At 41.2% G+C, this 15,878-nt stretch overlaps 2 protein-coding genes across 3 annotated transcripts in view; one reads left to right on the top strand and one right to left on the bottom strand.

Moving 5' to 3' along the window:
• Positions 1 to 3,619: 3,619 nt before the first annotated feature.
• On the top strand, positions 3,620 to 10,026 carry fas (Fas cell surface death receptor). Its single transcript, NM_001200193.1, is given in 8 exon segments — positions 3,620 to 3,677; positions 4,655 to 4,781; positions 4,993 to 5,124; positions 5,959 to 6,073; positions 6,414 to 6,475; positions 7,522 to 7,664; positions 7,849 to 7,867; positions 9,098 to 10,026. Coding segments are annotated over 8 exon segments (936 nt in total). The 5' UTR covers positions 3,620 to 3,638; the 3' UTR covers positions 9,397 to 10,026.
• Positions 10,027 to 11,438: 1,412 nt separating this feature from the next.
• Positions 11,439 to 15,878, bottom strand: part of slc16a12a (solute carrier family 16 member 12a) — a 7,005-nt gene continuing 2,565 nt past the window's right edge. For both annotated transcript variants that reach the window (XM_017475641.3, XM_017475639.2), the window contains exons 5-7: positions 13,959 to 15,255; positions 12,977 to 13,236; positions 11,439 to 12,730 (exon numbers count right to left, since the gene is read on the bottom strand). In XM_017475641.3, the coding sequence (XP_017331130.1) occupies positions 12,576 to 12,730; positions 12,977 to 13,236; positions 13,959 to 15,255 (1,712 nt within the window). In that variant the 3' untranslated portion in view covers positions 11,439 to 12,575. The remainder of the gene's footprint in view (positions 12,731 to 12,976; positions 13,237 to 13,958; positions 15,256 to 15,878) is intronic.

Below are 15,878 nucleotides of genomic sequence, written 5' to 3' on the forward strand. Positions count from 1 at the left end.
TTTTTAAATTCTCGCCGTGGTGGTTCTAGAATATTCCGCTCAGATTTGCCTGAGTCCTCTGTGCGCAGTGCTCGGTTCTAGAAAGCTTGTTGTGACGGTTTCTTTGCATTCTTGGTGCAGAGGTTGTTGGATCCTCTTTGTGGACGTTCTGCCGTCCCCAGTGTGACGGTTCTAGTGTCAATCCTCCTTGTGACTCCTAAAGCCTCTGAGTTTTAGGAGCTTCTAGAATTCCCTTTATGAAGGTTCTATGATCCCTCCGGTGATTTGAGGATCTTTACTGTGAAGGGTCATTAATGTGCACCGATTCTAGAACCCTTGTCGTTAACCCTGCTATCCCTAGGAGTTTCAACCTCCTCGTGCACTGAGGGTTCCACCTGTGGAGCGTAAAGCCTAGAACTCCAGCTCAGGTTCTCGGAGTTCCTTCCTCCCTCCGTTACAGTTCCGCAGTCGCTTTCCAGCTGAAGGTGCGGTCAGAACTCGCAGATCTTTTAAAGGCAGTTCTAGAATCCGAACAGTTTCTGTTATCATCTATGGAAAGAGTTCTAGCGTCAGTAATGCCAAGGTTCTAGAATCGTGTATAGTGTAAAGGTCGTGTCCCGAATGGCTGTCCGTACCAGTGTGCTTAAAAAGTGCACTAACTACTACCACCACTTTACCATGAGTGACATTACTATGGAAACACGCGTCGCTAATTACCACGAGCTAGCTAGCAAATTACCTATGCGTTGTTACTTAGCTACAGTCACCATGGCAACGGCTTTAACTGTGTGACCTACCTAACTAGGGAGCTTTATTGTTAATAGAGCACAGCCATATTATATTGTGAGGCGTTTGTAATAACAATACACTGTTGAATATCACAGGGTACTATGGTTTTTGTTACTGTCACAAAATGTTAGTGTGTGTGTGTGTGTGTGTGTGTGTGTGTGTGTGTGTGTGTGTGTGTGTGTGTGTGTGTCTGTCTCGCACACAGAGGCTTCTAGGTGTCACTCACAGCGTTTTGAGTGTGACAGTAAGCCGGGTTCACTGAGAGGACACGCCACAGGTCCGTGTGTGTGTTCACAGTAATAGCTGCTTGACTCCTTACACTCACGCTTTCGTCCTAGTGACATTTTACAAACACACACTCTTTAATTACCTCCAGAAGTATTGGCACCCCCTTTTTGAAAAAAAATGCATAAAAAAGCTGAATATATTTATTACGGTTAAGTCGGTGCGTTCACGTCTGTCAGTAGAATTTAAATTGAGGAATAATTCAATAATAAAATGAATGATTAATTTTTTTTTTTTTAAAAACTGTCCTAATTTACTCCTTCTGAATTTAAACACTAAAACTTTACTTTGAGATTCATGCGACAGAGAAACATATTTCAGTTCTAAGAAGTAGAAAAGAAGTAGGTGAACAGAGAAATATTCTTTGGGGGTGCCAATAATTTTCACACCTTTTCATGGAAAAGAAATAAATAAGCAGCTCTTATGTGTGTTGGTTTGTTAGCTTCAAGGTACTTGTTTTCTCTAATGATTTTTCTGAAGTAAAGGAACCCGGCTGCAGCTGCACACAATGTAAGGTTTTATTTACCTCCAAGTGTTTCTGGAGCTCTTTCCGAGTGGTCCTTGGCTCGTGGGCTACTCTTCTGACTATTCTTCTGACTCCCTGGTCAGAGATCTTGTGAGGAGCTCCTGTGCGTGGCCGGTTGATGACGGATTGATGTTGCTCCCACATGTGGATAATGACCCCGATGGTGCTTACTGGAGAATTCAGAAGTTTAGAAATACGTCTGTATCTGATTCCATCAATATGTTTCACAACAATACGGTTGAGAAGGTCTTGAGAGAGCTCTTTGCTTTTACCCATCATGAGATGTTTCTTGTGTGACACCTTGGTAACGAAAAGCCTTTTTAATAGACCATTAATTTACTAACCCAGCTGATATTAATTTACACAGATAGGGGGTGTAATTACTTACGGATTTCAGCTGGTTCCTTGTCTTACCTTGCCTTGGAGAACTGCTTTTTCTTAGCGTGTTCAATACTTTTTTCCCCACATCATTCCAACTTTATTTATGGACTTTAATGTTGTGAGTTCTTTATATTTCCGGATTTCTTGCTTACTGTAACTGTACCTCAGATTATCGGTCAGCGCTGGAGTCAGATCCTGTGTTTGATATTTGAATTAAAAATGTACACGGATATAATATTATCATCATGTGTTTGTCGAGCAAGATCGACAACGAAAATAAAATCACCCCAGCGTGCTGGTCAACGTCGTAACCCCAACCTCGCTGAGGTAAAAACACAACACCCTGTGCTTAGTCCATCTCGAACCCAAGCCAACCTTCATATGTGTATTTTACAGAATTACTTCTACACATATTCGAGGGGTGCCAACACTTCTGGAGTTGACTGTAGAGCTAAATGTCTCACAAAACCATGAGGTTAATAACAAGAGAGAATTGTGTGATACCGCCCTCTATGGAGCAGTTAAAAATATGCACACACACACACACACACACACACACACACACACACACACTCATACAAACAAAGAAAAACACTTCAGTCACTACCTGTTGACATGAAGTTGGACGTTTGAAATTCAGATTAAGGGACCGTCTCTAAAGTTACATACGACATTGGTATACACTTCTAACTTCAATGGCATTTGAAGGGAATGACCTGCAGTGAAATCCCCCACTGTAAAGTGTTCATGTAGGTGTCACTTTTTAGATATTTTGATATTTAACCCTGCAATGCATGAACCAAAAAACCAACACGAGTGCATAAAGTGGAGACAAAATGTCCTGTATTAGAATGAATGGTTTTCTTTCAAAAAATGATTTTTAAATCCTATTAATGAAATAATTAAAAGAACTGATGATACACAAATGTTTTAATATTTTAAAGATGTTTATTTGTTTTCTGCATTTTATGTCTGTCACTCGGCCACCAGAAAACTGTATAGTGAACTCTGTGCGTGTGTGTGTGTGTGTGTGTGTGTGTGTGTGTGTGTGTGTGTGTGTGTGTGTGTGGAGAGAGAGAGAGAGAGAGAGAGAGAGAGAGAGAGAGAGTCTAATTGATGACTGAGCAATTTGATAAGATTATTATTATATTTTTTCAGATTAAATGTCACCTCTGCAGGTGGTTCCCCAGGACTCAAAAAGTGGACAGGAAGTGCTGCCTGTGTAAATAATTTTGAATTCCTTTGGCTCCCATCCACAATCTGTCTAAACATGTACATAAATAAATGAAACTGTACACAGTCCCCTATACGGTTTTCAAAAAAAAAAATTGTGCTCAATTACAAAAAAAAATTGTGTACGTTCATGTTGTTTTGGTATTTTTTTATTTTTTTTTTGGTTCATGCATTGTAGGGTTAAATATAAAAAAAAAAATCTAAAAGGTGTTCATCATAGCTGTGACCCCTACATGAACACCTTCCACTGGGTTTTCTGACTAAATCATTCCCTATAACGCTGTTGAAGTTAGACACGTGAACACTTTATACTGTACATGTCGTCTGTAACTTTAAACACGGTCCCTTAATATGAAAACCTTGTGTTCCACGTCACGTCCGGTTCACACCAGTTCACACTAGCTCCCTCTGACTTGGAAAGTCCTCAGGTTTCCTCAGATGCCCGATGGAGGGGAAGAGAGCGCTCGCGCTGCTCTGTGTTCTGGTCAGTAAATCAAACGAAATATTCTTCTTTTATTTCGTCATTTTACAAAACAACAGCATTTTGTTCTTTTTTTAAAAATTATTATTATTATTATTATTATTATTATTATTATTATTATTATTATTTTAAATAAACACATATGAGTGTGTTATAATGGTGTAATGTGTTATGAAGTGTTATGAAGTGTTATGATGTATTAGGAAGTGTTATGAAGTGTTATGATGTATTAGGAAGTGTTATGAAGTGTTATAATGTGTTATAATGTGTTATAATGTGTTATAATGTGTTATACAGTCCGATTTCAGCATAAATAATAAGAGTACGTGCGAAACAAAGCAGCTAAATGACGTCATCGTTTCGGGGTTAAATCATCGCTTTCGTTTAGTCTCTGGAGTTATTGGGATTGATTCTCTGTTTATTTGTAGCTAAAACTTCTTCTCTCTCTGTTTTTTGTGTTAAACATAGCCTGTGGTTTTTAATTTGGTCGTTTTGTAGTTTGTTTGTTTTCTGCTCGGACGGTGTGCGCGCGCGCCCGTAGTTTCACTTTCGTTTTCGTTATTTCCTCCTCTTTCCCTTTCATGTCACTTCGTGTCCGGTTGTGAATTCAGACCTAAAAACATCTCCACGAACTCTTTTCAGAAAAAAAAAAAAAAAAAAAAAAAAAAACATATACACATTTGTGTTGTTTTTGTTGTAAACGTGCTTTTTGGCGCACAGTGTGACGTCACATTACACGTTAGCGCGAGCAGGGCGCGGCTCAGAATGAGCATGCGCTTGTGAATGTGTGTGTGTGTGTTTTGAAATGGTGCCTCACCCAAGGTGGATTCCCAACATAGACTGATTCGAGCAGATATGCACTGAGCTGGTGCAGGCAGTGAGACAGTTTACAAGTTAATACGAGTCTCAGTGTGACGTCATAACTTTGGAATTGTTCCTAATTCACTGTAGCGTATCATTTTTCCTTCTCCCCCCTACAGTGGAGCGTTTTCTGTGTGACGGAGTGTGTGAGGAGAGATGGCACGAGGCGCCGGAGACGTGAGACGTGTGCCGACGATGGGCTGTACTCATCAAGTAGTGGATTACAGTGCTGTCGCTGTCCCATAGGTAAAACCACAAGCACCTGGGAATGGGACCGCGATAAATCATGAAGATTTGTGAACTCTGTTTTTAATTTAAAATGGCTTATTTATCTAAAAATGCGTCTTATTTAATATCGAAGATATTAAACTGAACCGTACCTAGAACGCTTTAAACTTTAAACAGTGATGGCTTATTTATTTGTTTGTTTGTTTGTTTGTTTGTTTGTTTTCTGCAGGTCATCACTTAGTGCGTGACTGCACTTCTAATGGAACTGCTCCGGAGTGTGACGCGTGTGAACGGGGATCATATCTGGATCACGCGAACGCTCTGTCAAAATGTGAACCCTGTAAGACGTGTGGCGTCAATGGTACGTTCCTGGACGGTTCTTGAATTTCGAATCCTGATTGGTCAGACTGTCTCCGCATAAACGCGGTAAAAAAAAAAAAAAAATCGTCAATACGTTGACGCATGTACAAGGAAGGAGTCTCCGGTGTCGGAGTTTACTCTTCGTTGCGGTTTCTCGGTAACACGCGAAACGCGCTGCGGTGTTTTTTTTCCGGGTTTTTTTGTCTTGATAACTTAACGAGAGACAAAAGAGAAGCTGGTGAGAGAAGCAGTGTTTATAGCTGCTATAACGTCATTCCATCTCGAGTGGTCCAATGCAGGTTGAGTAACCAACATTGCAGTTATTGCACCATGTGAGATGGAATGACCCTGTGATGTAAGTGAGAACAGGAACGGACTCATTTCGTGAACATTGAGAGTAACCATTAAAGGATAAAATGTACAAGATGTAGTTCTTTAATAAGACCTGCGGGGGCAGTGGTGGCTCGGTGGTTAAAGGCTCTGGGATACTGATCAGAAGTTCAAGCCCCAGCACTGCCAAGCTGCCACTGCTGGACCCTTGAGCAAGACCCTTAACCCTCAACTGCTCGGCTGTATTTTAAAATTTAACCTAAATTTGATGTTACTTCTAACGTCTAATTTCAAAATTCTTAGTCTTTTGATAAAAAATGAAGTTACGGTCACGAATAGTTCTACTCAGTGAAACTGAAGGTCGTAGACGTTTTGTCCTCAGATGTCCCCTGTGACCTTCATCCTCAATCAAAATGCTAACGTTAGAGCATGTAAATAATCTTTATAATGCTGATGATACAAACACGCTTGTTCACGTTGCTTTGCTCTCGTCTTCCTGCCGTAGACAACATGATCGAAGAAAAAAGATGTACGCCTGCCTCTAACGCCATGTGCCGCTGCATGGACGGCTATTACTGCGATAAAGGAGCGGAGTGTAAAGTCTGTTACCCCTGCAGCACGTACGTACGACACGTATATAACGACACACACATCACACGCGTCTCTGTGGGTTCATCATCACTACTCTTCAGCTACAGAGACGCTCGAGACAGAGAACAAATCATTCTGAGTAGATATTACTTCATGGATATTAGATTAGCTTCAGTTTAAGCTACAGATCCAGAATTATTTACCCTTGGTGAAAATATGAGAGAAATATGACCTTAAATCAATAATAAATGTTTTATTAAGTTATACACAGCTTTATGTACGCGTTTTTTTTTTAATAGAACCTCTGCTCTAACAAACCTCCAGTCACTTATGAATACAGTGTTTTTCTTTCCTCCATTCGTCCAATAGGTGTGAGTTTGGGATTAAAGTACCGTGCAACCTCACCAGCGACGCACAGTGCCACGAACAAGGTACGCAACTTTAAAATGTCGTTTGTTTGAATATAACGAAGTCGGAGAGCCGGTGGAGCTTCACTGCGTTCGGGTTCACGTGTCTAGAGCGGTTTATAGAGACGGGTTAGTGTGCGCTGTTCTGAAAGATGTTTATTGAAACGCCTTCGCGCTTTATAAAAGTATTAAAGCGAAGTGCAAATGAAAACCTGAGTTCTGGATCGTGATTGGTCAGGAGGTGTTGATTGATTCTCTAGAACGGCGGCTCGGACAGTGGCGCAGCTGCACGTCACGGGTTGATTTAGAATCAATGCGCTCGTTCTGATACGTTATCGTTTCTATAGTAACGGCTAAAAAAAACGTTTTGTTTTTTTTTTTTAAAAACTGTTTAGATTGTTGCAGCCAAAAGTGCTTGATTTGCTGTGACTTTTGAAAAAAATTGCGATGCAATTTGCAGATTTTTTTTTTCTTTTTTGCGGCTTTTTTTCTCTCTTTTATACGGAAAACTACTCGAATCGGTGAACTCGCACTAAATTGTTTCGCACGCTGTTTCGTAGCGATGTTGTCGGTAAACGAGACCTTTTAGCTGTACTGATGAATCGAAGACGGCTTTAGCTGGAATGTGTGATGTCATCACGACGCGCCTCGGCCCTAAATCTGCGGAAACTCTGCGCCGATCTTGAAGAATTGCTTGATTTGGCGTTCGTTTCTGCGATCGTGAAATCCCGGAAGGACCGGGAAAAGTCTGTGGGATTGTTGATACGGTGAAGGTTCACGGAAAGGAGACGTTTATTTAACATTTACGGAAGGAGTCTCCAGTGCCAGCGCTTTGTAACGGTCTGACGTTCTGAGAAAGTCGGCTGCTATATCATAAGTGATAGAGGAACGGTGTATACATCTGTTATCGATTTAAACACGGAGTACACTGTGTATAAAACACAGTGAACAGTGCTGAAGGTGCAAGGGACAATTCTCACAAAGAAACAGCAATTAGGACAAAAAAGTATTGATTGAAAGTATTGATTTAATACGTCTTTAATGGACTGTTGTGTGTTTATATATTTCAGGGCCCAACACCACAACTGCCAGCATCAAAATCCCGATCCTAATAATTGCATTCATAATAATAATAATAATAGCAGCAGTTGTTTATCTGTGGAAGAAAAAGCTGTTTTGTTTTAAACCACCGGAACCACTGAAAACCCCTGAGGTGAGGTGCACTGAGAACACACCAGAACACACGAGAACTCGCGTCTCATCAGCGTTTACTCGTTTACATTTATTATTCCAGATTCAAATATTTCAGATCGTGTGTGGGGGTTTTTATTTTATTTTTATTTTTTTTGTGCTGATTTGTGAAGTTTTCATGATATTTCTTTATCTTTTCTCTGCAGCCATTGGACCTGTTAATTGGTAAGTGTCTTTTAAAAAAAAAAAAAGAGTCCTCAGATTTTGGACCTTGTTAAGTAAGTAAATAAATAAATAAATAAACATGAATTTCCTGTATTGTTATTGTACGAGTGCGGCAGGATCCGTAGTCGCAGGAGTGCAGTTCCCCGTTAGGCTAGGTTTTAAAATTAAAGCATCAAAATAAACAAAACATGAAATTAAAAAGCACTTACGCTGACTGTAAATGAATTGTACTTTAAAGTTTCAAAGGAATTTAAAAAAAAAAAAAAATCCTTCATTAAATTGGAAACGTAATGGAAAACGTTTTGAAAATGATTCTGGATAACTGTTTCGTTTTTGCTCCACGCTGATGCCCTGAACAACGGATGAGAGATAAATACTATAAAATAATGCCATTTTTAGTTAGCTAGCAAGACTGATCCTAGTTCTAGCTAGCTAAATTTTTTTGCTTTGTTTTAGAATAAACGTGTAAAGCTAGCTAGCTAGATAATACCACTGAGAGATTGTTCTGGCTAGCACGACAGGTTTTATTCTGTTAGCGGATACGAATGACATTTTCCCATCTAGGGTACCTTAGCTAGATCTTCACCGACGAAGTTAATAACCGGAGAACACAGCTAGCCAAAGTAGGTGTCACTAGTGTCACTTTTTATCACTAGCACATTAAAACCCACCTCCAGTTTATCAGCGCTGTTGTAGCGCTAATCTTGAGAAACTTGCCGAAACCTTGTCTTTAACCTGAAACGGTATTCGAACTCAAATATTATATTTTAAATCTCAAATATCCCGAACAGATGAAATTTATCCTTAATTCGATGCATCGTTATGGCTAGCGATGCTAGTGCCAGTCTTTTATCTAGCTAGCATTAGCACTGTATGAGGCTAACCATTCACAGCTAGCCAGCTTGTTAATACTGTTGAGGCATGTTCGCTAATATTACAGGTTTCAAACTTTAGCTTTAGTGGCTACGTAAAACAAGTTTAAGATAGATAATACATATTTCCTACTGTACAGTATCACTTTATTATATATATTTTATTCCCCTATTTAGCCTGAAATAAAAATAAATAAATAAATAAAAACATCAAAAAACATCAAAATCTTCTTCCATTAATGTAGATTTTACATTTCCTCCAATCAGGGGTTTGTTTTTTTAAAAACATTTTATTGTTGCCTTTTGAGACGCATAACATTTCTTAAGACCAAGTTCTATCGCTCATCTTTCTCTGTAGATAAAGATCTGGGTGAGTTTCTGCCTAAAATATCGGAAATCCTGGGTGTCCGCGTGATCCTGCAGGTTGTCAGGCAACAACGCCTGCTGTCTGAGGGCGTAATAGACAACATAACGGTTGAAAATCCTCATGACGCGAGCGAACGAGCTTACCACCTGCTGAAGGCTTGGTATGAGAAACACGGAAAAACAGGAGCTTACAGAACGCTGCGTGAGAACCTCATCGCCATCGGCAAGAGAAGTAAAGCTGACGAGGTGCGCGAACTCATCGGCGAAAGAGAAAATAATAACGTGACCTAGAATAAAGGAGTCGTGTAGTTCTCTAAAGGGTCATTAAAGACAATCCAGGAAAAACTAAATCTTTAAAAACCTCGGACGGGTCGGAGGAGACGGAGTTGGCTATTTTCTACCGTCAGTATTTCGTCTGCTAGTTCAAACGTTGCCGTTCCGGTCACCTGAAACCCGCCGGGCTCGGACACGGACAAGCCTGCAGATGAATGAGTTTACTGTGCACGGTACCACACCGGAACCAGAAAGAACGCTGTGGATGTTCTTCCTCGGATAGCCTCAGGATCCCAATTACTACAAACGAGACACGATTTCTATCCGTTCCCCGGATGACGACGCGTTCCCTTTCGAGTCTGATAAATTGATACATTTCCATCTTGTCCACTGTCTAAAGCGCAAAACGCATAAAACAGAATTTAAAAACCTTCGCTTTTTACATCAAGTTCTTAACAAACTGTAGTTGTTTTTTAGTTTGGGGTTTTTTGTTCGGTAGTTTTGTAGTTCAACACTCGGCTATATTTGTGCCATTCTTAGAATTAGGCTCTTTTTACTAAATAGCTTCATGTTTGTTTGTATGTGTTTATATTGGTGTGATGGAGCTCGTGCCAAATTTAAATAAATGCTGTTGATTTTCTCCTGTTAGATCTCGGCTTGTTTCTTCGATTACCCTTGACCGTACGATATTATTATACTCTGCTGCGTCATTTACGCATTATTATACTATTATACATTACTATACTATTATACACGACTATAAGTCTATACACTGCTATACAATTCTACACGTCTATATTATGCATACACTACTGTACTATTATATATGACTATACTATTATTACACAGTGTATATTATTGTATAGTATATGTTACAATCATGCACTATACTATTCATTATCATTATAAATTGGTATACCATTTACTAAATTAAAACTGGCTATGTTTACAATATTATACACTGCTATACTCTTACACAATGTATACTATTATACACTGTTATAATCATACACTATACAATCCAACATTATTTATGATTATACACTGCTATACACTATTAAACACTTATATTATTACAAACGGCTATATTATACACTACTATATTCTTTGCTATTATGCACTGATATTCATTACTACACTCCGCTACACTATTATACACTGCTATACTATACACTATTATTATACACACACTTTGACAGACTCCACCCACCGAGCCGACTGGTACACACCCCAGTCGCCGAAATACCCGATACGGGCTCCACCCACCGAGCCGACTGGTACACACACCAATCGCTGAAATACCCGATACAGGCTCCACCCACCGAGCCGACTGGTACACACCCCAGTCACCGAAATACCCGATACAGGCTCCACCCACCGAGCCGACTGGTACACACACCAATCGCCGAAATACCCGATACAGACTCCACCCACCGAGCCAACTGGTACACACCCCAGTCACCGAAATACCCGATACAGGCTCCACCCACCGAGCCGACTGGTACACACACCAATCGCCGAAATACCCGATACAGGCTCCACCCACCGAGCCAACTGGTACACACCCCAGTCACCGAAATACCCGATACAGGCTCCACCCACCGAGCCGACTGGTACACACACCAATCGCCGAAATACCCGATACAGGCTCCACCCACCGAGCCGACTGGTACACACACCAATCGCCGAAATACCCGACACAGGCTCCACCCACCGAGCCGACTGGTACAGCTATATTTACACTATCTATAAACAACTATGATGTAAAACCTATAGTCAGCCCACTGAGGACTGGTTCCAAACCCAGTTGTTCACCCTGGGACAGGTGCAGCGCTCACCTACTGAACCACAGGTAATGATAACGTGTGCTTAATTACTGTTGCTTTATCCTTTAATAACATAACAGGTGGCACTGAAAGTTCCGCGTGAACTCACCCGAGTGCAGAATCAAGCCCGGGTCTCTACACAGGTACAGATCTTTGACACTGATCCACAGGGTGAGACACGTGTAGAAGGATTGTTTTAGAGACATGAATAAGAGCACAAGAGTGACAGATGTATTAATTACAAATGGCTGCTTTAATAGTACCATAAACAGTTATCCTGAATAAGTTAGTACTTTTACCTACATCGACAGAAGAACTCAAGTTATCTCAAGTCACAGTAACATCAACATCGAGTCACAGAATGGGGTTTAGGATGGAGAACTTCATTAAAAGCTCATGACTATAGAGAGGTGCAGGGACGACGTCATTTTGTACCGGAACCCGAGAGTTAGCATCACACCGGTTCCCTCGACAACAACCCAGTAGGATTTTGACACAGGCTTTTGGATTATCGCAAAAAATAATCCCTGTGATCAACAAAAGTTTACAACACTAACACGATCTGTCCATCAAGAGGATCTTCACGAATGAACCACGTTTATGACGTTTGAAGCCTAAATACAATCTCCAGAAATAAACAGCTAGCCGTACGCGATAAACGAACTTGTGCCCATGATGCATTATTTTTGAGAAAATCCCATTCGTTTGTACGTGCATCTCATCCGGATCGTTTTTTTTAACTATTAAAACAGTTCATTAGTTATACTAGAATTTATTGTACTACAATTCGGAAAATACCAGAAATCGATAAAGTGACGCACTGCAGGAACACGTGTCTGTAAACGCAGACTAGTGGGGATGATGTTTTCCTGCTCGGCGTGATGACGTTTAATGTCCCCGACAACGTCCACAGTCCCACTTAGCAACTTGTTAGCAACCGCCTTTTTCAATGCATCTAAAAGCTTTAATAAATCACGAGCAGGGTTTTACTGGCGTATTTTATGTCGTAGAATAAAACGCGAAAATATTCTGAGCTTGTGTTCCCCACAGACCTTAGTTTAGGCTTTTAACCAAAATCCCATTCAAAAAACACACTGACTTCGGTACGATGGAACCGGAAGGCTACAATGCTAACTCGTTTCCAGGTTTTGGCGAAGAAAATGACGTCATCCCTGCGCTACTCTATTGCACTATTGCTATAGTGCTATTGTCCCTAGCTAATAGCATACTTGCTAACTAGCTAATTAGCGATGACAGTGAACACATATAAAATACATATTCATAAGGCTTTAACTTCATTATTACACGCTCATCTGGATGGACAGATGGACCAGGAAAGGTGCTTTTAGAGATGCTGTGGTGTGAGTGACGTTAGGCTTGGGGCTGGTTTTGCAGCGAGACAGAGCGCCCCCTATAGCAGTGACGCAGGAATGCCAGAGCAGCCAAGATGAAAGTGCTACAGAGGAGTGAGAGTCCACTGAGGAGGAAGAGCGATGTGTAAGAGCCTGACCAATCCAACAGCCAACCTGAGAAACACACACACACACACACACACACACACACACACACACACACACACACACACACACACAGAGTGATTTATTTTACTTATATTTCTCAAATGTCTCTACGAATCTTTTCTAGACTTCAGTTTCATACTGAATCACAGTCAGAACTTTCTAAACTGTTTCAGCTTCCAAAATTAAAAGTAAATACCAAAATGAATGGCGACAGACAGACAGACAGACAGACAGACAGACAGGTGTTCTCACCTGCTACTGGTGGGCTGATGAGGTATGGAATGGCATGCAATAAGCCAACCACACCCAGAGCTGTGGACAGGTGGGCGGAGCCTACAATGTCACAGGTGACCACAGGGATGAGAGCCAAGTAGGCCCCGTCGAAGAAGCCGTAGAAAATGGAGAAGGACACGAGTGTGGAAAAAGTCCTTAACAAGGGCACAAAGAGGCAAATGAATCCCTCGAATCCCACTGCAATCAGAAATGTGACTACGCGAAATGTCCTCAAACACCTGAGTGAAAGAAACAAACAAACAAACAAAAACAATCAAATGAAAACACGCTCATATTGTTAGTATGTTACAGTAAATCAGTGGTTTCTGATTACCAGTAGATCAGAATGAGTCTCATATTAGCAATAGATTAGCAGCAGTCTCAGATTATTTGTGTCAGATTAGTAGTAGATTAGCAGCAGGCTCAGATTATTTGTGTCAGATTAGTAGTAGATTAGCAGCAGTCTCAGATTAGCAGTTGTCACAGATTACCAGTAAATTAACAGCAGATTCAGATTATTAGTAGACTAGCAATAATCACATATTAACAGTAGATTAGCAGTTATCTCAGATTAGGAATTAGATTAGCAGTAGGTTAGCATCGGATTCAGATTAGTAGCCGAGTATCAACAATCATATATTAACAGTAGATAAACACCATTAGCAATTGTTTCAGATTATCATTAGATTAGCAGTGGTCTTGAAATAATAATAAATTAGCAATAATCTCAGATTAACAGGGAATTAGCAGTAGTCTCAGTTTAACCATAGATTGTCAGTAGTTTAGTAATAATTTAAGATTAGCAGTAATCTCATATTAGCAGTAGATTAGCAGTAGTCTTGAATTAGCAGTTAAACAGATTAGCAAAAGGCTCATATTAGTGAATTATCCGTAGTTTCAGGTTAGTATGAAGACAGATTAACACCTGATTAGTAAGAACAGGAGCATGATCTTGACTCACTTCCTGTCCGAGATCCATCCAAAAGTGATATTACCCACAATTCCCATAATCCCTAGGATGGACATGAGCAGGACGGCCTGATGATGGCTGATGTCCACGCTGAGAGAATACGGCACCAGGTACACGAAGGGCACACTGCAGCCAAATGCCAGGAACAGGAAGGCTACTGACAGCAACAGGAAGTCAGGCTTAAAGAGGAAGCTGTATTTGTCTGATGACGGAGGGAAGCGACAGCATTCCTGTTCTCTCCTTTTTCTCGACTGCGTGATCGGAAAACCAGGACCTTCAGAAGACGCCATCTCACAGAGAAGCTGTGAGCCGGGTAGCTTTGGGGTCGCTAGCTTTGGGGTCGCTAGCATCAATTGGACTAGGTGTAAGTCATTTAGCATTGAGTCAGCTAGTTTTGAATCAGATACCTCTGACTCAGCTAGTTTTGAATCAGTTACCTCTGACTCAGCTAGTTTTGAATCAGTTACCTCTGACTCAGCTAGTTTTGAGTCAGCTAGCATTAACTCCAGTAGCTTTGAGTCAGGTAGCCCTAAGACACAAAGCTTTGACTTGGCTAAATTCGAGTCAGCTTGGACATCCAAGTCAGCTAGTTTTGAGTTGCCTAGCACTGAACAGACTAATTTTGAATCCGTTTGCTTTGTGTCAGCTAGCATTAAGTTGATTAGCTTTGAGTCATTCAGCTTCAAGTCAGCTATCTGTAGTTCAGCTATCATCGACTTGGAAAGATTTGATTTCGCTAGCTTTGTGTCTTGCTTTGAATCTTTTACCATCATCTCGGTATCTGTTAGCATGAAGTCTTCTGAATGTTCTTCATGTTCTTTCTCTTTGTCCTTCACCGCTTCTTTGTTGGACTCTTTCACTTTCACCCCTACCCCATCATGGCTAGCTTGTCCTCCCTGAGATCTGAGCAGACTCTTTTCTTCTTCTTGCTCTTTATCGCATGTATCCTCGTTCTGACCGATACCAGCAAACTTGACTGTTTTTACATCCTCCTGAACATCAGGTTCATCCAGGATCTGTTTCACATTCTCCTTTTCACCAATACTTTGGCCCACTAAGGGCCTCATAAGAGACCCACAGACACACAAGTTTGAAACAAGACCCCCTAAGGTAAGAAGAGCCCCCCTCCAGGAGTACAGGTCGATGAGGTGCTGAACCAGAGGAGGAAGGATGAACGTTCCAATACCTCTTCCAGACATGGCAATTCCGTATGCCAAAGCCTTCCTCTCATTGAAATAGGTGCCCACCATCGCTACTGCTGGTGTGTAACTGAGGGCAAATCCCAAACCTGTGGAGGACATAAATGAAACAACAGTGGTGAATTTGTGGTGAAATCATAGGCAGTCCTACTCCTACTCCTGCCATCCTGAAGCCTTCAAGCTCCTACTCATATCATCCTGAAGCCAATAATCTCCTACTCATATCATCCTGAAGCCTACAAGTTCCTTCTGCTGCCATACTGAAGCCAACAAGCTCCTTCTGCTGCCATACTGAAGCTGACAAGCTCCTACTCCTGCCATCCTGAAGTCTATAATCTCCTACTCATATCAACCTGAAGCCTACAAGCTCCTTCTGCTGCCATCCTGAAGTCTACAAGCTCCTACTCCTGTCATCCTGAAGCCTACAAGCTCCTTCTGCTGCCATCCTGAAGTCTACAAGCTCCTACTCCTGTCATCCTGAAGCCTACGAGCTCCTACTCCTGCCATCCCGAAGCCAAAAAGCTGCTTCTCCTGCCATCCTGAGGCCTACTACATAGCTCCTACTCATGTCAGGATGAGGCCTACAAGCTCCCACTCTTACCACTTTAAGGCCTGCCAGCCGGAAGTCTGCAAGCTTCTACTCCTGCCATCCTGAGGTCTACAAGGCTCTACTCCTACTATCCTGCAGCCTAGTAGCTCTTACTCGTACCTT

The sequence above is a fragment of the Ictalurus punctatus genome, chromosome 9 (genome assembly GCF_001660625.3).
Source record: "Ictalurus punctatus breed USDA103 chromosome 9, Coco_2.0, whole genome shotgun sequence".
Lineage (NCBI taxonomy): Eukaryota > Metazoa > Chordata > Actinopteri > Siluriformes > Ictaluridae > Ictalurus > Ictalurus punctatus.